The sequence below is a fragment of the Dryobates pubescens genome, chromosome Z, assembly GCF_014839835.1.
Source record: "Dryobates pubescens isolate bDryPub1 chromosome Z, bDryPub1.pri, whole genome shotgun sequence".
In the NCBI taxonomy this organism is placed as follows: Eukaryota; Metazoa; Chordata; class Aves; order Piciformes; family Picidae; genus Dryobates; species Dryobates pubescens.
In genome coordinates this window covers 48,464,859-48,492,749 of record NC_071657.1, presented here as the reverse complement: position 1 = coordinate 48,492,749, position 27,891 = coordinate 48,464,859, and the positions used below count along the sequence as shown (strand labels likewise).

General features: G+C 44.3%; 1 protein-coding gene across 2 annotated transcripts; it reads left to right on the top strand.

Annotated features, from left to right (window-relative positions):
- The first annotated feature begins 152 nt into the window (after nt 1-152).
- SNAPC3 (small nuclear RNA activating complex polypeptide 3) lies at nt 153-26,458 on the top strand. 2 transcript variants are annotated; one of them, XM_054178867.1, is made up of 9 exons: nt 153-499; nt 10,572-10,649; nt 11,779-11,863; nt 12,692-12,796; nt 13,313-13,462; nt 16,826-16,908; nt 18,793-18,957; nt 23,746-23,853; nt 25,635-26,458. In XM_054178867.1, the coding sequence occupies exons 1-9, from the start codon at nt 279-281 to the stop codon at nt 25,780-25,782; spliced, it is 1,143 nt and encodes a 380-aa protein (XP_054034842.1). In that variant the 5' UTR covers nt 153-278; the 3' UTR covers nt 25,783-26,458. The 2 variants fall into 2 exon arrangements, with proteins under 2 accessions (XP_054034842.1, XP_054034843.1); XM_054178868.1 differs by lacking the exons at nt 23,746-23,853; nt 25,635-26,458 and adding an exon at nt 22,839-22,905.
- The last annotated feature ends 1,433 nt before the right edge of the window (nt 26,459-27,891 follow it).

The window sequence follows — 27,891 nt, the reverse complement described above, 5'->3', positions numbered from 1 at the left end:
CGTATTGTCTCCCTGGGGCGGCAACCCTCCCGCCGTTCCTCCTCCCACATCACCCATCAGGCACCGGCAGCGACCCAGCCCGCGGCGGGCGCCCGCCTTTCTCCCCGGCAGCCTTCCGGCACACCGGACGTTTGCTTCCACACACCGAGCACAGATGGGCGCCGCCCTCCCCTGAGCCCGCCCACAAGCCCGCGGCGCTTGAGGAGGGCGTGACGCGTTTTCCCGGTAGCCGTTCTCGGTCATCGCGGTGCCTGCAGGCCCCAGCCGGTCAGGCGGCCATGGCGGCGACCGACACGGGGGCGGCTGCGCCCGACTACGAGGCGGCGGAGCTGTACACTCGCGTCTTCCGAGTAGGCGCCCTCGGCCACTGCTGGCGGGAGCAGCTGGGGCCGCCCGACCTCTCGCTGGCGGTGGAGGCGGCTGTCGAGGCGGATGCAGCCGTGGCGGCAGAGCTGGGCTGCGCGGCGGACACGGCAGCTGAGCTTCGGACTGTGTGCAGGTAGCCGCGGGGCCTGAGGCGCGGCGGGCGGGCGGGGAGGGTGGTGCTCCCGCCGGGAGCAAGGGCTCCTGCCTGTGGCCGTGTGGTGGTGTGGGGGCCGGCGCCCTCCCGACTCTGCTCAGCTTGAGGAAGGGCTGAAGCCGCGGGGTTTCTCCAGGCGGGAATTTTTATCTCCCGCTTTGGGGAAGCTTTCGGCGTCGCTCAGTCCTAGTGCAGGGGACGCCGCCGCGGGCCGGGGGTAGAGCGTGCTGTCTTTCACACTCTTATCGGTTCCTCAAGAGAGGTGGGAGGTTCCCGGGCAAACCTACTTGTGAACAGTCTTCAGGCTCCTGGCCATGTGAGTTTTCAATCTCCCGAATAAATAGGCAGTAAATACGAAGGAAAACACCGTTTTTCTAAAGAGATGCTCCCCTGGCAGAAGTTCTTACGTTACAGCCTTGAATTCATGAACAAGCAAGTCTGCTCTTAACAAGTTACCTAAGTACATGGCAACATTACTTGTTAAATAAAACTGAGAGTATCTGAACGCGTGTATGGTTTTGGGAAGCCCTAGCTGCAAAATGAAAGGCATGTCTTACATGAAGAAAAAGAGCCAAGCATCTGTTTGTATTAACATCATTTAGACGAGTTCTGCTAACTGGCAACATCCATTAACTGTTGAGCTTGTCTGGGTCCATAGCCCCTGTTAACTATTTCTGCCAGGGCTGGTGGTGAAATGAAAACTTCTGTCCCCAAGCAGACCAGGGCTGGGAATGAAAAAAATACTTGTTTTGCCTCTGTAACCAAGAAGAAAACCACGTAGGCGTTGAAGCAGCAGGTATCTAACATGCTAAATCTGGAAGGCTTTCAGGCCATATAAATAGTGAAAGTAATCTCTCACCTGTAGAAGAGGCCCGATTTAGGCAATACTTGGAGAAAGCATCATAGCTGACTGTTTATTGGTAAGGGAAACATTCCGAAGTTCTGTTGCTATTTCATAGAATCAATAAGGTTGGAAAAGACCTGAGAGATTATCAAGTCCAACCTGTCACCCAGCACCTCATGACTAACTAAAGCATGGCTTCAAATGCCACATCCAGTCCTTTTTTGAACACCTCCAGGGATGGTGACTCCACCACCTCCCTGGGCAGCCTGTTTCAACAGCTAACAACTGTGAAGAACTTTCTCTTCACCTCGAGCCTAAACTTCCCCTGGTGCAGCTTAAGACTGTGTCCTCTTGTTCTGGTGCTGGTTGTCTGGGAGAAGAGACCAACCCCCACCTGGCTACAACCTCCTTTCAGGTAGTTGTAAACGTGTTGGTGCGGAGAGGGAAAGAGACTCAGTTCTTTTGAATATTCCCGTGTTATGAAATTAGAGGCACAAACGAGCCCAAAATATGAACAGCTAGACTATTTATTACACAATTGAAGTGGATGGATCAGAAGGGGAGAGAGAGAAAATAGGGAGAGAGGGAAGAGAGAGAGAGAAGACGAAAGGAGTTATATTACCACACCCCTCACCCCCCAAGACAGTTTGAGTCTGTGGAGGAAAGGTGCTGCAGGAGATGTTGGGTCTGTAGAGGGGCTTTGGCTGTAGAAAAGATGTGGTACTCTGGGCAACCTCCTCAGCTCCATGAGTTGCAGCAGGCAGAACTTAGGACATGGAGAGAGGGTTCCTCTTGGTCTGCTTCTTCCAGGCTCCATGGTGATGTCTCTGTCATTTTTTCTCTCCTGGTACTCTCTCCGTTTTTCTTCAGAGCAGCATTGCCCTGGGCTTTTCCTTCTCTACTGTTTTCCTTCCCAGTGGCATTGTCGTCCTCCTGTGTTTTTGGTTCTGCTGTGTTTTTCTTCTACCAAGCCAGTAGTTGCTCAGGTCTTTTCATACAGGATTTAGTCCTTTGGTATGTGTCCAAGTATTGTCCCCCAGGAAATCATCCTTAGATAAGTGTCCAGGTATTGTTCCCCAGGAAATCTTAATAGAATAGAATAGACCAGGTTGGAAGAGACCTTCAAGATCATCGCGTCCAACCTGTCATCCAACACCACCCAACCAACTAAACCATGCAACCAAGCACCCTATCAAGTCTCCTTCTGAACACCTCCAGTGATGGTGACTCCACCACCTCCCTGGGCAGCCCATTCCAATGGGCAATCACTCTCTCTGTGTAAAACTTCCTCCTAACCTCCAGCCTAAACCTTCCCTGGCACAGCCTGAAACTGTGTCCTCTTGTTCTGGTGCTGGTTGCCTGGGAGAAGAGACCAATCTCCACCTGTCTACAACCCCCCTTCAGGTAGTTGTAGAGGGCAATAAGGTCACCCCTGAGTCTCCTCTTCTCCAGGCTAAGCAACCCCAGCTCCCTCAGTCTCTCCTCATAGGCCTTGTGTTCCAAGCCCCTGGACCAACTTTGTTGCCCTTCTCTGGACTCGTTCCAGCAAGTCAACATCCTTCCTAAACTAAGGGGCCCAGAACTGGACACAGTACTCGAGGTGCAGCCTAACCAGTGCAGTGTACAGGGGGAGAATGACCTCCCTGCTCCTGCTGGCCACACTGTTCCTGATGCAGGCCAGGATGCCATTGGCCCTCCTGGCTGCCTGGGCACACTGCAGGCTCATGTTCAGCCTACCATCGACCAGCACCCCCAGGTCCCTCTCTGCCTGGCTGCTCTCCAGCCACTCTGACCCCAGCCTGTAGCACTGCATGGGGTTGCTGTGGCCAATGTGCAGAACCCGGCACTTGGATGTGTTCAGTCTCAGGCCGTTGGACTCTGCCCATCTGTCCAGCCTGTCGAGGTCCCTCTGCAGAGCCTCTCTACTCTCCAGCAGATAAATCCTGCCCCCAGCTTGGTGTCGTCAGCAAATTTTTATCTTTGTTGAGTCACATCAGGAGAGAGATTTTAGTCTCTCACAAGACAGCGGTAAGGTTTCCCCTGAGCCTTCTCTTCTCCAGGCTAAGCAACTCCAGCCTCTCCTCACAGGGCTTGTGCTCAAGACCTCTCACCAGCCTTGTTGCCCTTCTCTGGACACATTCAGGTGTCTCAATATCCTTCTTAAAATGAGGGGCCCAGAACTGGACACAGCATTCAAGGTGTGGCCTAACTAGTACTGAGTACAGGGGCACAATGACTTCCCTGCTCCTGCTGGCCACACTATTTCTGATGCAGGCCAGGATGCCATTGACCTTTTTGGCCACCTGGGTACACTGCAGGCTCATGTTCAGCCTACTATCAACCAGCACCCCCAGGTCCCTTTCTGTCTGCCTGCTCTCCAGCTACTCTGTCCCCAGCCTGTAGCACTGCTTGGGGTTGTCACCAAAGTGTAGCACCCAGCACTTGGACTTATTAAATGCCATCATGATGGACTCTACCCATCTGTCCAGCCTGTCAAGGTCCCTCTGCAGGGCCCTTTCACCCTCTAACTGATCAACACCTGCTCCCAGCTTGGTGTCATCTGCAAACTTACTAATGGTGGACTTAATACCCTTGTCCAGATTATCAGTAAAGATATTGAACAGGATGGGACCCAGCACTGATCCCTGGGGCACACCACTAGTGACTGGCTGCCAGCTGGATGTGGCACCATTCACCACCACTCTCTGGGCTCGGCGTCACTCACGGCTGACAGCTTGGCCAGGAGTTTGCTGTGGGGGACAATGTCAAAGGTCTTGCTGAAGTCCAGGTAGACTACATCCACAGCCTTCCCCATATCCACCGGGCAGTCACCTGATCCTGGAAGGAGATCAAGTTGGTTAGGCAGAACATGCCCATCCTAAATCCAACTTGGCTAGGCCTGATCCCTTGGCCATCCTGCAGGTGCACTCTGATTGCCCCCAAGATGATCTACTCCATAATCTTTCCTGGCACTGAGGTCAGGCTGACTGGCCTGTAGTTTCCTGGTTCCTCCATCCGGCCCTTCTTGTGGATAGGCATCACACTGGCCAGTTTCCAGTCATCTAAGACCTCACTGGTGGTAAATGATGGAGAGTGGCTTGGCCAGCTCATCTGCCAGCTCTCTCAGCATCCTAGGATGGATCTCATCTGGTCCCATGGACTTGTGAGTATCCAAGTGGCTCAGCAAGTCCCTAACTACCTCCTCATGGATTTCAGGGGAATTATACTGCTCCCTGACCCCATCTACCAGTTCAGGAGGCCAGTTATCCTGAAGTCCTCCTGCCTTACTATTGAAGGCAAAGAAAGTACTTAGTACCTCAGCCTTTTCCTCATTTTCAGTTAGAATATTCCCCTCCAGGTCCAATAAAGAGTAGCTTTGTGCGAGCCCTGTCTTGCAATTACTGTTTCCTCAAAGGTGCAGAAGTATAAGCTGTTTCAAATACAAGATGGATCTTATTTCATGCCCTGAACAGAATTAACATTGTTTTAGAAGTGATGCAGAAAGCACAATCTGGTAAATATAGCTTAATTTGCAGTATATATGGAGCTGTTCCTCCAGTACCCAGCTCAAGATGCGTATTAAAATAATGGAAGTGTGTCATGAGCAGGTCCTTCTGACATTTTCAGAGTTACACCTCAAGTTACAGGGATAACGTGACAGCACACCAGCAATATTATCAGCATTACTTGAGATAAAGTCATTAAGTGGACAAAGATAATTTTATAATGATTGTTTGCTGAAACAACACAGTATCACCAAGGCTGGAAGAGACCTCAAAGATCGAGTCCAACCTGTCACCACAGACCTCACGACTAGACCATGGCACCAAGTGCCACATCCAATCCCCTCTTGAACACCTCCGGGGACGGTGACTCCACCACCTCCCTGGGCAGCACATTCCAATGACGAATGACTCGCTCAGTGAAGAACTTTCTCCTCACCTTGAGCCTAAACTTCCCCTGGTGCAGCTTGAGACTGTGTCCTCTAACACTGTGTCCTCTAACAATGGCACCTCAGAGGAAGGTAGGAACATTGTTTACTTTAGTAAAAGGCAAGGAACAAACAGAGTAGGAACAGAAGCCCGTGAGCACAAAGTCAAATGTCTGAGCCAAAATACATGTGTAAGCATTGTGTGTAATGGTAGGAGCTTACTTAGCCATTCAGAAGTCACAGCATTTAGGACCATTTTTCTTGAGGAAGAAATCAATACTTACTGAATTATATCATGGCTTTTCAACAGAGAAGAAATATGTCAGGCATTCTCACTTTTTCTGATGCTGAATTACCTAAAAGAATTATTTATTTCAGCTGCTATGGTTCTGGTAACTAGGATAATTTTTTACCATTACTAGGCTTAGTTAAAATAGATGCTGATGTTACAGTTCATGTTTTCTGATGTGATGGCAACTGTTACTCTGTGAATTTTCCCAGCACAGATGTAGTCTGATCTCTTCTACGACTTATTCTCTGCAGTGACCCCGTTTCTGGAGCCTGTCTGTTTCCACATGAATTGCAGGCAGATTTTTTACAATGTGTTTATTTCTCCCTTCATTAATCTTGCTTTTTCTTCTGCATTCTTCAATCTATAGCTGCTGCATTTCATTGGTTGCCTGTTTGCTGTTGTTACACAACACTGCTGTCTTTTTGCTGCTGAGTGTACTCTGGAAAGTGGTGCTGTGTAGTCAAGAGGTTTGGGAAAGAAGTAAAATGGACAGGCAGTCTGTGAGGTGGACAGCACATATCTGCTTGTTGGCTTTGCAGGACAGTAAAGATAAACCTGCACATCTTGGTGCGACCTTTCCCCTGTGCAAACTGGAAATCCCAATCCTTAATCTCCTTGTGCTTTTGCTTTTTAGTTAAGTGATCATGTAGCTTTTTGAGTCTCTCCTTAACACTGGCCAACCTCAAATAGCTTTGATAACTTTCATTTGTCTGCTCTGAGCTGATTTTATTCCTCCCATGAGAAAAGATGGAAATGTATACCAAGATCTGTTCTGTATTGCCTTGGGGTCCCACCTATTATTGTTGTAAATGCAGTTTTCTAGTGCTGAAATGAACACATCTTGGATATAAACACATTTTTCTGACTGAGCTATTCATAAGGGAACTTCCAGCAAGCTGAGGAGGTTTTCTTTGGGGAGAAGTGAGGTGGAAAGATCAGTAGTAATTTAAGAGCATCTTTAATAGATTCAGGTTGAAGTTTTTAATAACCCTAGTTACAGGTTTGGGTTTTTTTATAGTAACTCAGTATATGTTTATGGATTCTTGTTGCGTTAGAGTCTCGTGGTGAGGGGAAGGGGTCTAATGTTTATTTGTTATTTTAACTCTATATACATCTCAGTGTGTTGTGGTTGATTTTAATTTTTTCTTCTATTTTCTTCCTGTAATTCATCCCTGCAAAATACAGGGGGAAATATTCTGTCACTCACTTGAATTTGACTTGGTAAAAATGCCTTTGCATACTGCCCTGGTTGTATGCAGACTGTCTTTACAGAGATTGCCTGGGTTTTCATCAGCTTTTAAATACATGTAAAATGGCATCCTTAGATAGGAGATCCCATCTTAAGTTCTCTTAAGTAATCAAAATGTCAGGAGGATAAAGTTTTAAGTTTTGTCCAGATACCTTACCAATATGTGAGCAAAGAGGTTTACCTTGGGATTAATTGTTGGTATTTGAGCATTTAAAGTGCTTGAATGTAGGAGATGCTAAATTGTGTTGCTTATTTTGCCATTTGTGTGATTTATGGTTTACATGTAGGGCATGACTCACATCAGTATGGATTTTAGGTAGGTCAAGGGAGGTGAGGCTTTACAGGTACTTTGTTCCACTTCAGCTCTAATTCACCTTCTAGTTTTATTAGAAGAGGGAGTTGTAAATATCTCTAAGGACGTGTTATAAAGCTGTATTAAGCTAGCATTAACATCTTAAAGTATTAGTATTTGCTGTCTGGTAGTATTAGTGTCTCAAAGGTGATGAAAATACTACCCTTAAAATATATGCAATATAAAGAGTAATATAAACTCTCTCTACTTTCTACAAAAATATCAGGGAAAATACTAATGCATCTTCCAGTTTCTAAACTGACAAAGCTCCTTGTTCTGCTGGAGTATTCTCAGAAAAGTAAAGTCAGAATGATTAAAGGCTTCATCCATAGTCTTGTTTCCATGTCCAGATTTCCACAGACTTGCCTTTGGCTTTTTTTTTTTATTTCTTGATACCTTACAATAGCTTTCTAGAGGATATACATTTTATACAACACTTTGTATACTTTCTTCAGATCAGACCTTTAACTACTGTTTCTTGTCACTCTTCTACAGTTCAGCTCAGTGTCCATTAAATAGTGTGGCCAGTGCTTTCCCCTCTGCCCTATGAAGTTCAGAGTCCATTTGTCTTCAGTGCAAGGAACAGAAATTCTTCACAGAAAGGGTGGTTGCCCATTGGAATGGGCTGCTGTGGGAGGTGGTGGAGGGGGTGGAGTCACTGTCCCTGAAAGTGTTTAAGACTGGATGATGCACTTACCGCCATGGTTTAGTTGATTAGAGGGTGTTGGGTGATACGTTGGACTTGATCTCAAAGGTCTTTTCCAACCTGGTTAATTCTGTGTGATTCTATGACAGTGGAGTCTATGACAGTGGCTGTCCTATTGAAGTGCAAACTTCATATTGCCAGCACTTTCAGCTTTTGGGTGTATGACACTGGCTTCATGGCCTTAATTTCTGGAGGGCTTAGCATACATTTGCCATTTGTAAAGCCTGATTTCTTCAGAACTGTGGACCAAATACTAGTGATGTAGTTCCACAGGCTGCAGTGTAATTACAGCAGAGGAGCTACAATGTGGCTAGTGTCAAAGGCCATACAGCAAAGGCTTCAGTGCCTGTGATACAATTACATTAATAATGAATTATTAGAGTCAAAATACTGAAAAAAGGGCTGTACTTCTCCTTCAGAAATCAAGGGTTTCTGACTTTCCAGAAGTGAGAAATGGCAGTGTCTGGACTTGTCATGCAACTTGTCACAGATTTGGTGGCATATTCTCTTTGTGCTAGCCACTTTTCTGTCCCTCAAGTAAAAAGAGAAAGCAATTTACAGACCAGTTAATTTACATGGTGTCTGCTTGGAGCTCTTTCCAATGTTAGTTTTTTTTTCTCTGCAGCAGGCAGTGAGCATGGTGTGGGTACTGCAGCCAGAGATCCTTGGCCTACAGCCATGGTAGGGAAGGAAACAGAAGTATTGTTGGTCAGTTCTGCCATTGTATCTATGCTTAGAAGGAAAATGAGAAACTGTCACCTCTGATGTAGGTGAAACTTTGCAATGGTAGATGATAGATGTTTTCAGATCCTGCAGATAATGTAAAAAACAGATAAATAACATAAAAGCCAAAATACATAGTAATTTCTTCAAAATGTCAGGTCTTGAGTTGGCTTTTTAGTGAGTGGGGTCACTGATCCTTGTGTGGGAAGGTAGTGTGGTCATGGTTGTGAGATGTCAGCTCTACAGAAGGATCAGCTGTGAGTTGCTTTACCTGCCAGGAGCTCTACATTACTTCATTAGGTGAGCTATTCATAACACTAATCTATGCTTAATGAAGAGCAGCCCCATCTAAAAGGCTGATGTTCTCCAAAGTGCTGTTCTGCTCCTTTATGTTAGTTAAATTACTGTTCCTCAGTGGTGGCTCAGTGTGCGCTTCATACAGCACTAGCTCAGTTAACTACCTCTGCCTCCAGTTCCTCAAGTGGGATTCTAAGGCTAAGATAACTAATTTTGCATAGTTTCTTTTAAAATGGTGCTTCTGAAGGAGTCTCCTCAGTAACTTGGAGAGAACAAATTTTCTGTTTGGAATTAATCTGTAAGACAGCAAGGTTAAAAATCTTTGTGCTGTTGGATGGTAAGAAACCAACTAAACAGTAATAAGTTCTAGATCTCTTCAGTGACTTTATTGGATCATCAGAACCAGGCCTTACACCCACAACCAAGGCTTAGTCTTTGACTTTTGCTTGTCAGCTGCTACAAGTTGGTTCCAGACTTATTCTCAACTACTCTATATTCCTATGCACATCCGTTCCAAAGGCCTATTAATTACTGCAGTGATAGTATTACTGATCTTAGTATTGTTGATATAGGGAACATATTAAGATTATAACGAAAAATAATAAACTACATTGTAAGTAAATAGTACATTCCAATTTTCTTTTCCTGGACTTCACCAATGGCTGGTTTGTCCCATAAAGGTATGGGTTTGTACACAAGGGATTCAGCAGAGGGACTTAGGCAGTGGTATAAGCTCTGCCTTTATATAGTCTGCAAATAGTAGAGAGACCAAAGCAAATCTGATTCAAAGTGCGTGATACTTCAGCATTATTCTGTATGTTTATGAAAAGGTAGTTAATAGTATTATAGTGTCTAATCTGAAGCTATCAAATGGATCATTTGCTTTGTGGAAAAAAACTATGGTTACCTGTACTTCGGATTCCGTGCAAACACAGGAGAGCTTGCTAAACCTCTCTGGGCAGCTGCACTCAGTTAGGCAGGATGCAAAATAAAGTTAAATTTATGAATTTATGTGTGAAAACAATGTGGAACCTCACACGACTCTGTCTTCTGATTCCTAGCAGCCATGCTGCCCTTTTGGCCTGATGAAGGGGTACACACTTACTGTGGTTGAGGCTCAGTCGGCAGCCGCTGCAGCCTCATGCAGCCACTTACATGCTGCCCTCGCTAAAGTGGGGTTGGGAAGGAAAATCAAAAGAAAATGGCAAAACCCTGGGGGTTGAAATAATGAGTTTAATAGAACAGTACAAAGAGAGAAAACACAACAGAAATAACAAGAATACTAAGGAAATTGCATATGTAGTGAGTGATAAGAAAACATAGTACTGACCTGTGACAACCCAGATAGAATCCTGCCCCACTAGTTGCCTCCTCAAAATGCCCACTTTTGCCCCAGCTAGTCGTCCTAACACTGGGCATGACATCAGTATGGTATCAAATATCCTGTTGGCTGGTTCAGCTAGCTCTCTTAGCTGTTGCCCCTCCTAGCTTCCCCTGAAAAATTAACCCTATCCTAGCTGAACCCAGAACAAATCTATCTCTTGTTAATTCAGTTCTTTCTGTCTTTGTTCCTTTTAACACTAGCTTAACTGATTTTCATCATAAAGTAACTATGGGGAAAAAAAAAAGTATAATCATTTTTTTGTTGTTGTCCTAGCATTGATATGTTGATGCCTTCTGATAAAGAAAAGGACCCAGATGTTATTCCTGAAGATAGCAGTCTGCTGACTCTTCGGTATGTTCTGATAATGGAGTATCCTGTTAAAGGGGTAGGGTAGAAAAAAAGCATAAAAGCATGGCTGGTTGGTTGTTCCCCCTTCAGGTAATGGTGTAGTTTCGGAAGTAGTGTCCAGAATTAGCTGAAGGTCAGAAGTGGCATATGGTAGGATAGCTGGTATGAGCCTGCTGCTTGAATATTGTTCAGGACTTTTTTTATGAAGATATGCATAGTATGTCATACTTTCATTGGAAAAACTTAGGATTTCTGGACCCATGTATTCCTGAACTAGCATCTAAATTTGGAGTGTGTAGGTGACTTCTCATAATCATGTGTGGGAGGTTTCTCCAAAGCCTTGTGAAATAAATCAGTGGCTCTTACCTCTAGTAGCCCACAGTCACACTGCTGCAGTAGCAGCAGAGTTAAGTACTGAAGTTGTAGCCAGATACCTCTTTATCTGAACCCACTCTTTCTAGAATTCATTGATGATGCTGGTGGTTTCCAGAGAGTGAGCAGTATCTATTAAATTTGCGTCATTTAGCCAACTTCAAACTCATACTTGGCCAGTTCAGGTCGTTGCTTTGTGTTAAAGTTGTGATCAGTGTTAAGTCTGGTTGTTAATGAAAACCTTGAGGAAATTATGGAGGGTAAACAGCTTGTTCTGGAAAGTAAAAAGTCTTTGGTGTTCATGCAGTGATTGAGTACATGTGTTTTAGTAGGTATTCTAATTGTGAATTCTTCTATAAGTGGTACTGAAGTTTTTTTAGAAACGTATGTGTCATGGGTTTGAGAACATTTGTGGGTTTCTTTCTTGTTTGCTTAAACATGAATAAAATTTCTCTGAATTGGAAGGGATAGTTAAACAGCTTCCTCAAGGGCAGAAAAGTTCCTCTTCAGGAAACATTTTGCTGTTTTTTCTCATAAGTGTAGAATTGACCACAACCAACCTGTAATTTCCACAAAAGAGAAGAGAAACACAAGCTGGAAGTCAAGAGGCATAAGTATTGTTAGTCTGTCATAGTGAGGTAGCCAGGAATCCTGCTCTTTGAAAGCTGCACTGTGATAGATTGTGTTGTTTAAAAACATACTTAGAGATTCTTCATGGAGGTTGTTGAATGAAATTTTGTCCTGTGTTTCTGCTCTTCAGAATTAGGAAGAAGGCATTAGAGAGGAGAGAAGAACTAATTATTGTGGATCGGGCTTGCAGACAAGAAACTCTTGCCTATGAAATGGTAAGTTCTCTCTCAAACTGTAGGATCTTGAGTGTAGCACAGCAAATTCCAACTTCTGGTTGCTTTATATTATGCATCATCACTGTAAGACTCTGTACATTGTGAACATTTGTGGGTATGAGTTTGCAGGTAATAGTTAAGAAACTCTGCTCTCATGGAGTCTGCTAGTACTGAATTTAGTAAGAATTCCAGCTCATTACCTCTGTATGACTGCTTTTATTTGGTTGCTACTAAAGTGCTGTTTAGGGGATAAAGTGTGCTGACACCATGTGAATTTACTGTAAGGTTCGAATGTCAGATAGGAATATACTGCTGCACAACTAGTTAAGCTGTTCAGAGAGACATGTACCGAACTGTACAGTCACTCAGAGGAGGAAAATCTCCCCATGGGTACCCAAAATACATACATGCACATTCACCTTCTTAGAGGAGGTCCCTTTGGTGCTCTGAGGCACTGTTAATGTCTAGGGGCATTGAGCTGATCTCTCTCAGCTTCTAGCCAGCCTCACGCCTTTGTCAGGACCTTTGTGTTTGCACACTGTACCTGCTACAGGCCTCTCAAATAGCCAAGAAATAGCCAGCTATTTAGTAGATGCTGAAGGCACCTCATCTTCTGCAGAGCTATGGAAAGAAGGAGAATGCTTGAAATCGGTAATTACAGCAGCTTCTCACCTTGCATCAGCAGACAGTAGGCTGTTAACAGTGTGGAGGGTTTCATAGTGAAAAGTGAGATACAGTTAGAACATCATTTCTCGGACTTTATACAGGGGCTGTGATATGTAAATGGTTGTCAGTATAATATATAGATACAGACCTTTACTTTTCCAGGAGTCATATGCAGCCGGAAAGAGGCCAGATAATCCAGCAGATCTCGTTGATGAGGGAGAACTACTCCTGACTCTGAACATCTTCTATCCTGTCATATTTCAGAAGGTCAGTGCTAAATTCTCTAGGTTGTATTCTGATGTCTCTTCCCTACTCAGGTAATACCTTGTTTTCCCAAGAAGCTACAACTGGTAGGTCCACTGAGGGAGTGTGGCAAACCCTTCAACTAGTAATTTCTTAAGGCTTTTTCAGATTCTGTCTGTCTGCTAGTGGTTTATGTGACGAATGTTTTACAATAATTACACAGCAGTTAATTGATTTCACAGAAGGTTTAAAATCCAAATACATGAAAACTAAAATACTCCTTCTGGATTTGGGGTAAGTATGCTGAGACTTACTGTCTTTCCCATACTTTCTGGTGGGAAATGTGATTTTTGAATTTCTGAATTAACACTGGTGAATGACAGCTGTAGTAAAGGCTGAGGCAAGATGCTGTTTAAAGTCTTGTACAGAGGGGTGATGTGCTGTATGCTGCCATTTGTGACCTCAAGCTGTCAGCTGAAGAGCAGTACTGATGCTGACAAGTGATTTTTATTTGAAGCTTTTCTGCTGTTTCTTTTGTAGCATAAAGATCATAAGCCCTACCAGACAGTCCTTGTACTGGGCAGCCAGAAGCTTACTGAGCTGAGAGATTCTATTTCCTGCGTCAGTGACCTCCAGATAGGTGGTGAGTTCAGCAGTCAGCCAGATCAAGCACCAGAGCACATCAGCAAGGTAAAACCTTGAAACTTGAACAACTTGGAAGAGGATGATTTAAAGGCAAAAAAGTTGTATGGGGAAAACCCACAGCCTTTCCTTATTGTCTTGACACTGCTCAAAACAGCCTTTATAGAAAGGCTGTTTTGACAGGAGCAACAGAAGATGGAATTTATAGGAAGCAGATGTATGACTTAATTATTCTTTTCTTAGATGTAAGATGACTTTTTTATCTGAATATAGGGTTTGTATACTTTTTTGGCCCCTCTTAATTTTGACTGCATATATATGGATCATGTAAATCTATTACATTTCTTTCTTGTATAGTTGTTTCTAAGCTACAAAATCATACAAATTGTTTTGTATAGAGTCATAGAATATCACAAGTTAGAAGGGATCCATACCTACCATGAAGTCCAACTTCCTCCTCCTTGCAGGACTAGCTGAAAGTAAACTAAATGATTTAAGACCATCATCCACATGCTCCTTGAATTCTGACAGGCATGGTACCATGACCACTCTCCTGGGGAACTTTTTGCAGTGACCATCCTCTCTTTTGGTGAAGAAATGTTTCCTAATGTCTTACCGGAGTTTTCCCTAGCAAGAGCTTCATTCCCTCTCCTCATGTCCCATTGCTGGTCACCAGAGAGAGAAGATTACTGCCTCCCTCGCAACTGCCCTCCTTGAGCTGTAGACTGCAATGAGGTCACCCTTCATCATTCTTTTCTCCAAGTGACCTCAGCCACCTCTTGTATGGCTTGCCCTTTTCACCACCTTTGTCATCCTTCTCTGGATGTGCTTTAACAGTTTGATATCCTTCATAGTGAGGCAGACAGAACTGCCCAGTACTCGAGGTGGGGCCGCTCTGGTCCAGTGCAGAGTGTATCACCTCTCTGGACTGGCTAGCAATCCTGTGCTAAACCTCTGTGGTGGGTTGAAATCACCCCCCAGCCAATTTGGAGAGCTACCCCTAAAACAAAATTTCCAGACCAGCTCAGTTTGGGATGGAAGCAAATGAAGCTATATTTACAAGAAAAACTAAAATCTAGAAATATGAAATGCAGTGAGTATGTACAAAATATACATTACATGTACTACATATATTGACAATATATATTTGTATACAACACAGAAACTCCTCAGAAACCCCGTTCACTTCCTCTCCCACTCCCTCCCTCCTTCCTGTCACCTCACACAGTAGTCAAAGCAGAGATCACTTGAGGTCCCTCCTAACCCTGACAATTCTGTGATTCTATACCCTGTCAAGGCCAAGGGAGAGAGAGAGGAAAGCTGCAAACAGAAGTGACAGGAGAAGAAAAGAAACAGTTCTTTTTCTCTATGCCTCTGCTCTATACTGCTGTTAGCAATCCAATGAATTATGTAGACCTTATCATTATCTTCCTTTTACGTCTAACGGTAATTTACTTTCCGTGTTTACAGTCAGGATCTTAGCTAAAGTTCCCCCCCTCAAACTGTAACAACCTCTTTCTGTGGGGCTGCTCTCCAGCCTCTTGTCCTCCAGTTGGTGAGAATAGAGAAAAAATGTCTGTGACTTTTAGTTTTGGGAGATAACAATTCTTAATATCACTGTGCGAGCAGTCTGGGTGGATAAACAGAACGGTAGCTGATTGTGGTGATTCAGCAAGATGCTTTCATGTTCTTGTTCATTTTGTTCCTTCTCAAGGAGGTGCTTGCAGCTGGAGCCTACATGTTTTATGGATGGATATGATTTTACCTAATAGTTCTGTAGTCCTGCTGCAGAATTTATTACATGTGTACTGGAGGCTCATGAGTTAGCTCAGTTTCTGGGTGTTATTTAGAATCTGAGCTCCTGCACTGCTGGTATGAGTGCAATGAATTGTTAATTATATTTGATAGAGAAGACTGGTACAAATGGCCTGTCTGCATGTGATAAACTTCATATTTAAGGGGGGGATTAAGAAGGATGCTAGATTCTTTTCTGATATGTCAGAAGTGAGGTGATTGTATCTTCCAGAATAGCATATCTGTCTTGTTTATGTAGATGTGTCTGTGGTCTGCTTCTGTGTAGTTCTCGTATGTGCACATGTGCATGTGCACCAGACAGGACTGCGCTAATTCTGCTGTTTCAGCCAGAAGTATTCTGTGGTGTGGTCTGACCAGGTGTGTTCTGGCTGGCTGGAACGGAGTTAGCTTTTCTCACAATGGCCTGTATAGTGCAGTCCTTTTCATTTTCAGCTAGGCAAGGTTAATAGCATTTTGGCTGAGCAGTGTTTGCACAGCCTCAGGGCTGTCTCTCCAGGGACCCCACAATGCCAGTGGGCTGGGAATGGGCAAGAGATTGGGAGGGAACATAGGAGGGAACAGGAAGCTCACTGTCCTTGTTCTGTTTGTGTAGAAAACTGTATCTGCTATGATGGAGATAGAAATAGGAGAAGAGCACTAAAATAACATGTAGTGGCTAAAGAATATTATCAGCAGAGTAATCAGTGCAAGCCTTGTTGTCACATGAAGGTAGGAAAGCTCTGCAGAGGGATCTGATCAGGCTGAATCGGCAGGCTGAGGTCATTTGTATGAGGTTTAGTAAAGCCAGGTGCCATATCCTGCACTTGGGTCACAACAACCCACGCTACAGGCTTGGAGCAGAGTGGCTGGAAAGATGCTTATCAGAAAAGGAGCTGGTTGACAGCCATCTGAACACGAGCCAGCAATGTTCTCAGATGGCCAAGAAGACCAGCAGCATCCTGGCCTTTCTTTATCAGTAACCGCATGGCCAGCAGGAGCAGAGAAATGTCCGTGCTCCTGTGCTTGGCACTGGTGAGGCAGCAACTCGAATACTGTTTTCACTTTTGGGCTCCTCACTGCAAGAAAGACATTGAAGGGCTAGAGCATGCCCAGAGAAGGGCAATGAACCTGGTGAAGGGTCTGGAGAAGTAGTCTTAGGAGGAGTTGCTGCAGGAGTTAGGTTTGTTCAGTCTGGAGAAGAGGAGGCTGAGGGGAGACCTCATTGCTCTCTACAACTACCTGAGAGGAGCCTGTAGTGAGGTGGGTGTCAGTCTTTTCTCCTCAGTATTGAATGATAGAATGAGTGGAGTTGGCTTGAGGTTGCCCAGGGTGATGGTGGAGTCATCATCCCTAGCGGTGTTCAAAAAATACCACTTCCAAGACGTGGTTTAGTGGGCAAGGTGGTGTTGGGTTGGCTGTTGGACTCAGTGATCTTAGAGTTCTTTTCCAGCGATAGGGATTCTATGATTCTGTGAGTATCTAAAACCTGTAGAATGAAGATCCTTAATATATTTCAGATACCTAGTGTGTTTTTTTCACATGTTCTTGTTTAAGGTGTTTAGTCTCTCATGGCACTGATGCAGGCTTACCGTCTCTGTCTTCCTTTCTCTTTCTTAGGATCTCTACAAGTCGGCTTTCTTCTATTTTGAAGGCATCTTTTATAATGACAGAAGATACCCAGAGTGCAGAGATCTGAGCAGGTACAGTATTTGTAGATTTTGACTACAGGAAAACTTACAGGACAGGAAATTGATTTAATTTTGTTTAAGATTTTTGGTGTTTTGAGGGCTAGAATGTCCAGTGTATGAAGCTGCAATGGACTTCTTACTACTTTTTTCAAGGTGACTTGAATTTTACATAGAAGTTTAACTTTACTTGTTCTGTTTATTCCTTCCACTCACTTCCCTCCTGAAAAGGGGATGAATGCCTTTTTTCCCTGTTTTGCTTTGTTGGGATGGAATGGCTGTGCAAAGTGACAGGTGTTAGTCCTTCCTGGCTTTTTCAGTGCACTTTCTAGTTACGACAAGCACCAAAAGACTTGCCTGTTAGTTAGGAGATGGATTAGAAAGACAGTGACCTCAACTATGTCCATTTCAGTTGTTCAGTCTTAAAAATATGCTGTAAGTTCAACAAGGGTACTGTGTGACTGTTGGGGGGAAAAAATCTGAGATGACATTGCCAAGAGTCTCCGGTGTCTCATGTTTGGGACTAAAGCTTGCACAGGTTGAGCAGAAGTCATAACCATTTCAACTATACATTGTTTATTTTAAGGAAGTATGGGCTTGCTAAACATTAGTGACATTCAAGAGATCAGGGTATTAAGATGGATGATGCGGCAAAGCTGCGTGTTTGGGCTCTTTTCTTGATATGCCAGACGTGGTGTGTAATTCCTGAGAAGTTAATTACTTTGCTGTTTCTCTTTCTGTCTGTGAGCAGCAGTGATCTTCATGGGAGGGCTTGTGATAACATAATGTGGTTTTCAGAACTGACGTGTCTGATATGTACGAGTGTGCTGAAAAGCTAAGAAATACTTGCAACAGTGGCCAGTGCCCTTCCAGTACTAGATTTTGGAACTGTTAACTGTGCAGTTGTTGGCTTTGTTTCCTCCTTGGCAAAAAAACCCCACCAAAACAACAGCAACAAAAAAGGGGGTTTTTAATACTTTAAAACAAAGTTACTGAGCAAGGGAGCAAAAATGACCTGTTGGTAACTTAACTATTGGAATGCTTGGGAAGTGGTGTCCTGCAAGCAACCTGAGCTGGACGGTGCCATCAGGAGCACAGAATGACTAGAACTCTTGGGAAGCTGCCTGGTGGCAATTTAAAGTACACAGTTCTGCAGGGTTGTGGTAGTCCTGTGAAATTCACAGCCACAGAATGGTTTGGGTTGAAACGGTCATCTAGTCCAACCCCCACTGCAGTGAGCAGAGACATCTTCAGCTAGATCAGGTAGCTCAGACCCCATCCAGCCTGGCCTTGAATGCTTCTGGAGAGGGTCATCTACCATCTCTCCAGGCAAGCTGTTCCACTGTTTCTCCACTGTCATAGTAAAAAATTTCTTCCCTATATCTTAGTCTAAATCCTTCTTCTTAATTTAAAGCCATTACTTCTTGACTTTGTCCCAGAACAGGCCCTGCTAAAAGGTTGATACCCATCTTTCTTATGGTCTCCCTTTAGTTACTGAGAGGACACAGTATTGTCTCTCTTGAGCCTTGTCTTCTCCAGGATGACCAATCCCAACACTCTCAGGCTTTCTTCATAGACGAGATGTTCCAGCCCTCCAGATACTTCTTGTGGCCCTCCTCTGGCCCCATTCCAACATGTCCATGTGTTTCTTGTGCTGAGGTCACCAGAGCTGAACATGATACTCTGAGTGACGTCTCACCATAGCAGAGTTGATGCAGGATCACCTCCCTTGACCTCCTGGGCAGTTACCTTAAGTTTCTGTAAAATGTTAGAAGCGGTTCTGATTTCCATCCTTTTAACTGTGTTCCAATGCAGAGTTTTGCATATCCCCCAAGGCTTTCCTTTTCTGTGCATTCACAATGTCTGCCATTGCTTTGCTGATGACTTTTCTGTTTTCAGAACGATTATTGAGTGGTCAGAAACTCATGACAGAGGCTATGGAAATCTTCAGTCTGCTAAAATGGAGGACTACACATTTAATGATTTGGCCCTCAAAATTGGCTTTCCATACCTCTTCTGCCACCAGGGGAGCTGTGAGCACATCATTATCGTCACAGATACAAGGTAAGTTACTGCTCTTTGGGAGTCCTTAGGCTGTTGACAGACTACAGACAAGAAATGATAAGTATTTGTTAGACTGACTTTTAAGATGTTACTGTTGCCTCTGCAGGACTTAATTGAAATTTTACTTTATATGCTTTCGACTACCTCTGCAAGGAAGAAAGTACTCATCACCCTTGCATAAAGAAACCCAACAAACAAAAACTGTCATAAAAAGACAGCTTTCTGACAAAGATAGCGTGACTGTGGTATGAGAACAATGGCACCCAAGTTAAAAGATCTTTCAGTGGAGAGCCAATGATGGCAGATGTGCAAGCTGATTCTGGAGCATCTGGGCAGAATGCTCTTAAGGGCTGTGGCTTGAATCAGATGGACTTTGTAGTTCAGATTTGGTGCTAAGAACTGGGATCTGAAAAGAGCAGAGGGAAAGGGTGGGCTGAGGTGGATATGCAGGGCTGAGAAGGAGGAGGTGATAGTGGCTGTGAGCTGGCAACCACATAAACAATAGAACTATTCTGTATGCTCTGCTGGGTCCATAATTAGTAGAGAGAGCACTCCTCTGATTGTCTGTAGTGAATCACAGAGCATTCCCAGAAGCCTGGTGTACCTAAACATTGTTAATAAATGGTACCTTCTGAGAGGGGTGCAACCCGGGTGTGGGAATTGCCTCATAAACATGAGAATCACCTTGTGAATGGGATGATTACATCAAGAATGTGAGGAGTGTCTCAGCAAAAATAAGATCATCCCCACCGGCCTGATGTCTCATCTATGCCCACCAAAATAACAGTTGTCCATGGAGTGTGTTGTCAGCTACAAGAGACAGAGATCACTCAGCTCCGACCCCTGTAAGCCGACTGGGAGGCACCTTGAAGTTACATATGCATTGTAATGTGACAAAGGCATGCACCAGGTGGAGCTAAGATGAATGAACCAGGAAGGTATAAAAACCTTGAGTTAGCTTGGGACATCACAGGCTGGGGGAACATCAGCCAGAGCAGCAGAACATTGCCTTCGGCTTAGCTCTGAGTGAGACCGAGTGGACTATTTGGCAACAATCAGTAGACGCACATTCAAGGTAATTAAGGCACATCTGTTAGGGACTCTGCCCCCTGAGGGTGTGGCTCTGTGAGGAAATGGTATGCATAGATGGAGCACTATTATGATGCCTTTTCAGGAAGAAATGGGCCCAGTGTGGGAGTCGAGTGAACTCTGTCCTGTAACACGAGAGGCTCCTTGTGCATGGTTTATGGGTGCTTGTTCTAAGTGGGAGGAAAACCCCTGGGAATATCAAGCTGTGTCACTCTGGACGCTGAGAAACAAGTAATTACTGAAGGGGAAGATAGTGCTCAAGCAGGAGAGCTCAAGTATGGAGTGTTCTTCAACAAGAGACTGGATCTGCTTCTCTTGTCTGCATTTATACTGATTCCTGTGCTGTATTTAAGGGCTTCACTGTGAATGTGTTCTGTCTGGGGGGCAGAATGGGTGGGGGATTAATGGGATACTTGTATGGCAGAGGGAGAAATGGCAAGGTATTCTAACCACTGCTAGGCAAGGAAACTTTGCAGTGGGCTGGGTGGCTTCCCACCAATGAGATGGTACTCCTGAGAGCCAGTGGGATGGCAGAGCAGATGAATTAGCCCGAGCGGATCTCCTGCAAGACACTGAACAAGCAGAAGATTAGGAGCAGTTGTTAAAATGGATACATGTGAAAAGAAAACACTCTGGAGCCAAAGATCTCTGTTGTGAGGCCCAAGCCTGAGTTTGGCCAGTTACCAGAGAAGTACGTATGACCTGTGTGTCTGCTTGTGAACACTGTCATACCTGCTTTAGAAAGCATCCTCTGGAAAAGGACACCCTGTACTTGAGGGAGGGGAAAAAGTTGTGGGAGACCTGGCAGCTCTGGAGGGAATTTCATGGGTGTATCATACTCCAACTGGAAGACCAAATGGGATTGTGGAGAGAACCAGTGGATGCTTGAAGCACTTCTTTAAACCTCATAAGCAGCTATGGGAAGCTATGACTAGTGTTAATAGTCATTGGGGAGTAAAGAGATGCCTGAAAACTACAATATTTTGCCCAGAGTCCCCAAAATCATGCCAGTTCTCCATGGCCCTGGTCATCTAGAAACCTGTTGTGTGCTCCAGGCCAACCAGTTTTGTTCAGATTCCCCACTGTGGGAGCCATATCCCTGGTACTGGAATCTCCTATGAATAAATATGTCTGGAAAGTGAAATATGCTTGCAGAAAGGTGTGTAAGATAATACAAGGTGGATTATTCCATCTTCCTAATAATACCTTAGGGCCTGTTCCTTAAAATGGACCAGGTCCATTTTCCTCTTCAGGTGAGGTCTGCCTACAACAGTATGTGAAGTTACTGATCTTCTGCATGGTTTTATTTGGACTAATTGTCACAGATCGTAAGAAAGGTCTAAGACTGTCCAGTTAAAGATAATCTGGTTGTGGTTGTCTGTGTTGTATTCTTCTTAGTGTCATTGATACTCAGCAGCTCAGAACAAGAAGTTTGGCTATTTTGGTGTACCCTCAGGACATCAATCCTTGGGGTCTCTGCACCTGTCTCCTCAGACCATTTGTAACCAATCTCTTTATGCAACTTGCAGAAGAGGTGTCTTCTGTATACAACCAATTGTTAGGTTTGTGGGGGAGCACAGGGATTTGAAGCCTGGCCTTGGGTCTTGACTCCCATTGCTCCTGGATGGCTGGTGAGCTCACTCAGCAAAGTGGATGATGACACCTTTTGGGAAGAAGAGGATACATCCCCAGGGCCAGACCAATATCCAGGCTGAGGCATCTGTTTTCTCAGTAGTACACAACACAAAGGTGTTTTTTAGGAATAAGCACATGTCACGGGACTCTTACGTACTGTAATCCAGGACAGCCGAGCCGGAAGACAAGACCTAGGCTTAGATGGGAAAATAACAAATCTGGGTGGATATGGGTTAATGAAACTGGTGGAATTAAGGGCTTTCAAGGATTTTGGTCACAAGAGAATGTATCTTGTTTATGTAATTGTAGTGATGGTTACGGTCCAACCCTCTATCAGACATGCAAGTGGAGAAATGACTCGGGAGCTTGTTGTTGCAGTACGGAAGGCTGCCTGCACACCCAGGGGAGCTGGACCAATGTCTTTTTCCCTGATCCACTGGGCATGTCAAATTCTACCTATTTCCAGATGCCCATGACCCCCACAGGCTTATCTGGGAATGGAACAGCTGCATTAAAAGGACATTATTGGATATGCAGGCATCAGGCATATAAAAGATTACTGCCCAATTGGACTGGGGTGTGCTATGTTGGAATAATTCATCCACTGTTTTTCTTACGCTCAGGCGGAAAAGAAAGTGGCCTGGGGATCAGGGTATATGATGATTTAGGGAGAAGGAAGACATCCATCTCCACTCATTTGACAGGAGGCAGTAGTCAGCAATGGGGAAAGGGTGAGTGGATGCCCCAACAAATTATTGAATGTTGTGGTCCAGCTCCCTAGAGCCCTAGTGAATTGATCAGTGGGGCTCAGGAACCGATGTATAACTTTGAATCGTATCATAAGGCTGCAGGCAGTCTTAGAAATAATCATCAGTGAGACAGTGCTTGGCAGATCAAGCCACACGAACGGGAACAGCCATTTCACAACACCTGGTTGGTCTCAATTATCTGTTAGCAGAGGAAGGAGGAGTTTGTGGGAAACTAAATGATTCTAACTTCTGCACAAATTGATTGCAGTGGAAAGGTAGTGAAGCATATAACATCTCAGATTAGGAAGCTGGCATGTATAATCATACAGACCTGAGAGGGCTGGGATGTGGACTTGTTCTTGTGGCTCCAAGGAGGACCATAGGTTTAATGAATTTTTTTACATCAAGAATGTGAGAAATGTCCCAAGAGAGGTAAGATCGTCATGGACCACTGGCCTGATGTGTCAGCTCTGCCCACCATCAGTTGTCCAGGGGCTGTCGTGGTCGGCTGTGAGAGGTGGCGGTCATTCGGCACCGACCCCTGCAAGCCCCCTGGGAGGCACCTTGAAGTCATGTATGCGTTGTAATGTGACAAGGGCGTGGGCCAGGTGAAGCTACTGTGAACAAACAAGGAACAGTATAAAAGTCCTTAGTTATGCCAACATAGGAAATGTCACTTGGGACATCACATGCTGGAGGAATGTCAGCCAGAGTGACAGCAGAACAGCAGCAGCCCAGGAGCATCTCTCTCCCCAAAGAAGGACCCCAGGGTGGATATCATCTCTCAATCTTTCCTGCGCTCTCTTCCTCTGTTTTTTTCTCTCTTTTCTCTCTCCCTTTTCCTTCTGTCCCTGTTTTGTTTGTAAGCGATAAATAGTCTTGTTTTGATGTATGACCTCGTTTGTGAGTTAATTTCACTAGTGGGAATGTTTAAAAGAACTGCGTTTCCTTCCCAGTGTCTGGATGGAGACACCAGGGAAGAGTGTAAGGATCCTCTAACATTCACCTGGTGATGCTTTTGTCTGGTAGTGTGTGTAGGAGATAAATCTTTGAAAAGACCACCTGAAGTGGATGGTTTGAAGACTTCTGAGTTACTTCACAAACTGAATTTATTCCTGACCATAAAATCTGTGGATGGTGCAGCCAGCAGTCACGTCTCCAGGTCTTCATCTGTGTTAAGAAAAGAGAAGCAGAGGTCTAGTCAGAATTTACAGAGGAAATAAAACCATGCCTATCTTCAGTGTCCTTTCTTATGTCCAGATAAATTTAAGTGTGACAGTATCTTTATTTTATGTCTTTGTTTATTTCCCTCAAGGCTCATTCATCATGATGACTGCCTGGACCGAAACCTCTATCCCCTGCTAATCAAGAAACATTGGCTATGTACCAGAAAATGCTCTGTATGCAAAATGTATACAGCCAGGTACAGTACATTCTCAATCCTTTTAACTTGTCATCTTAAATAAGTTTTTCCAAGTGCTGCTACTAACTTGAAAATAACAACAACAGAAGACACACAAAAAACCCCCAAACCAAACCCCAAAATCAAATCTCTGTATGTAGTTGATAAGGTGTGTGAATAATCTTCATGCAGGTGTTCTGAAATCTGGCTCTTGGGCAGTTGCCCTTTGTCAGGGAAAAGGCCTCCTGCAGGTAGTGTTCATTTGGAGGCAGTGATTCCGGATGATCAAAAGAACCGAAATGTTGAAGAGGTTATTGGGCTCAGGCTCTGTTGCGTGCAGAGTTTGGCTGTTCATCAGCTACTTTTGAAGATCTTGCTTTTAGAGGGGAAAGCTGCATTTCCCCCTGGTGACAGACATGTGACTGAAATTTGTTTCCCAAAAGTCATAGAGAGCTTTTGTTGAATCTCATCTAAGCAGAGGGAAGTACAGATCTGTGCAAATTCCATATAGTGAAATCTAGGGACTTTGGAAAGGCATATAGCCTTCCCTGTAGGTAAACTCCTAGCGTCCACCTGAAGACTCTCTGCTGTGCAACTGTACTCGAAAAAACCTTTTTGTGATGCACAGATTCTCTGTAGTCAAAGGAGCAGAATGTAAATTCGGTGCACTTTGTACACTTCAATGCTGTTTATTTAGACATGAGAACGCCTTTAAACAGCAGGAACTTCTCTAGAAGAGTTCTGCAGACTAGGCTAGGCTTTATGGTATTGCAAGTCTAAGTGATTTAGTTAACAAAAACACTGTGCTTAACAAGGCTGCAGCTACTGCATCCAACTGGGAGAAAGTTAACTTACTCGTTTGGCCTTGGACTTCCATGGAATTAGGCAAAAAGCCAATTCTGCTTGTGAGGGGATCCTATCTCTGTTACCAGCAGAGCCCCTAGGATACCTTCACAGATGGTTATAATCTATGAGGCATTTGGCCATAAGGAGAGCTGGAGCCAAAGGGTCAGTAAAGGGGAAAAATGGAATGGGGAGGGCATGACTAGAGGTGATGTAAACGCATTAAATTAAAACCAGGATTAAGCACTAAGCTTAAGTGGGGAGAGGCTGAAGCATGGATTGCAGTGCTACTTTGCCTGCCTGGCCTGCATGTTCTAATCTGTGCAGGATAGCATCTTTAATCACTTGAGGCCTTGAGCTGTCATGGCCTGGGAGTGCTACCATGAATTGTTTGGTGACATGGCAGGCACTCCTTGTGCTGGCAGCTGTGTTCACGTGAACTTCAGTATTTGCTGAAATGTGCAGCACTCCTCTTCTTGTCTGCATCAGTCAGAGTAACTTCTGTTAGAGTTGTAAACGGATTTGTTATTATTTAGAGTAGTCACATGTCTGCTATATGTCATGGTTTCTTGCCTCAAAGGAAAAACAATTTGTGACTTAAGTGGCCATGGGTGGGCAGAAGATTCTTGAGTGGGTTTCTGTTTTTATTTTTGTGGGGTTTGTTTATCTGTTTGCTTCTTGTTTGTTGTTTTGGGGGTTTCTTGTTTTGTTATGCTCTATGCAAGCTAGCCAGGTTTGACAAGTCCCTCAGAAAATGAAGGACACCCACTGAATGGGTATCAAGTTTGGAGAAGACCTATGTTCCTGGGGAGGGAGATACGCAACATAGGCAGTCCGTGGTCACTATAACCTTATTACTGATGTTTGTTGCTGCCGTTCCCATCTCTGAGTAAAATACTGAGATGTTTTTCACACGTGTTGGACTCACATGGAAAACTCTTCTAATTTGTAACCTATAGGTGGGTAACCAACAAAGACAGTCTGGCACCAGAGGATCCTTGCTTCTTCTGCGATGTCTGTTTTCGGATGCTTCATTATGATGCGGAAGGCAATAAACTGGGGGAGTTTCTTGCATATCCTTATGTCGATCCTGGGATTTTCAACTGAAACTGACGTAAGCCAGAATGACTCTGTGAGAGACTAAAGCTTGTCTCTCCTGATATGACTCAACAAAGATAAAATCACCTTTGCTGCTTGCCCAGACAATCACTGATGTGTATTGGGCAGAGCCACTGGAACAACCAAGACCACCTTCAGGAATATGCATAAGACAAGATAGTCTCCCCCATCAAGTACCCCGGAAAGGGAGGATGGTGAGACAATGGATTCACCACCTGGCCCCTGGTTTGCTGGGGCACAATGCTTGGACACATACCTAAGGCCTAAAAACTGTTTAAAAGACTTGAGCAACTACTGGCTCAAGAGAAGAAAAACACAGAAGGAAAACATGGATGAAGAAAAACAGAGGAGAAGGACAATGCTGCTGAGAAGGAAGACACGAGAGAAGGAGAAGCCCAGGGCAATGCTGCTCTGAAGTAAAATGGAAAGAAAAATGACAGAGACAACACCATGGAGCCTGGAAGAAGCAGAACCCTCTCTCCGTGTCCTAAGTTCCACCTGCTGCAACTCATGGAGCTGAAGAGGCTGCCCAGAGGACCACATCTCTTCTCCAGCCAAAGCCTCAGCACCGTTTCTCTACAGACCCAACATCTCCTGCAGCACCTTGTCTCCACAGACTCAAACTGTCTTGGGGAGTGAGGGGTGTGGTAAAATAATTCCTTTCCTCTTCTCTCTCTTTCTTCTCTCTCTCACACTCTATTTTCTCTCTCCCCTTCTGATCCATGCACTTTATTTATGTAATAAATAGTCTAGCTGTTGATATTTTGGCCTCGTTTGTGCCTCTAGTTTCAAAAGAACTGAATCTCTTTCCCTCTCTGGACCGAGACATTAATGAACTGCGCTGGTGAATCTGTTGCTCTGGCTGTTAAAACCACCAGACAACTTGAGTTTTGAGCGTACTGCTGGATTTTGGGTTACTCTTTCAATCCTCTTCCCTGAGGTGGAAAGAGCCTTTTGCACTTGAATTCCTTCTGTTGTGCTTTTCTGAGGCAGTAAGTGCGATTTGAAAGAGTAACAGCATAGAAAAACTCACTCGGGTCTAATCAGTTGCATTTTTCTAGTACACTGTGACAGCAGAATGGACATTTGGAGATGACTCTGAAAATAAGGATGTTTAAAGAGAGAATACCTTGCAAAAGCAGCCGTGATTTTGAGACTTTCTGTGCACACAAGGCCTTTGTTAACCTCAAAGGATGAGAACATGGTATTTAGGGATCTTCGCTTGAAAACTGTCAGTTGTCATCGCTTAACAAGAGTGGATGGCACTGAATTTCTGTGGAGAAGTATGATTTGTGCTCATAGTTAATTTCAGAAGCCGGTCAACTGCTGCCCTTGTATTCTGAGAACTGATTCCATGAAGAGTAAACTGTCTCACAGATTACATAATTGTAGCCTGCCTTTCAGATAACATTGATAACCGTTTACAGTGTGTGCATTTTTAACTCTTCATAATGTATTGTTCATTGTGGACTTATTTTCTTAGTATCATTCTGTTACTGTAAATATTGCTGATTTTTATTAAAGCAACTAATTTGTACTTGCTAGTCTGATGTTAAGTTGAAACTGAATGCTGAGACAGAGCACACTCACCTAGGGCCTTGCTTTTAAAGTCATCTGGAATTCAGAGGGTTTTGGTGGAAATATTTGCTGTTTAAGAAAGCTACTGCTGCTGACTGCTTTTCTTTTGAAAACTTCAGCTATTTCTTAAAAAAAGCCTGGTTCTGGTTGCACTGAAAGACAGCTGAGGCCACCTGCATAGAGACATGTTTGACAATTGATTTATAGAATCACCGAACGGTCCCTGCCAGAAGGGGCCTCCAAGGTTCATCTGTTGGGAAATGGTTTGAACATCTGTGCAAATTAGGCCTTGAAGGACTTTCTGTTATTAATATAGCAATGGAGTAGGAGTTGTGGAAAAGTTCTGATGCTTGGTATGCTGAAGTCAGCTGCCCCTGAGAAGGAAGGCAAACAAGATAAGGAGTGGGAAGAGCTGGGAAAAAGAGCAATTAGTAAATTCCACAGAGTAGTGCAAACAATGATGTAACCCTTTTAGGAAGTAACCAGTAGTGTGTGTTAAATTAGAATAGAATTAACTAT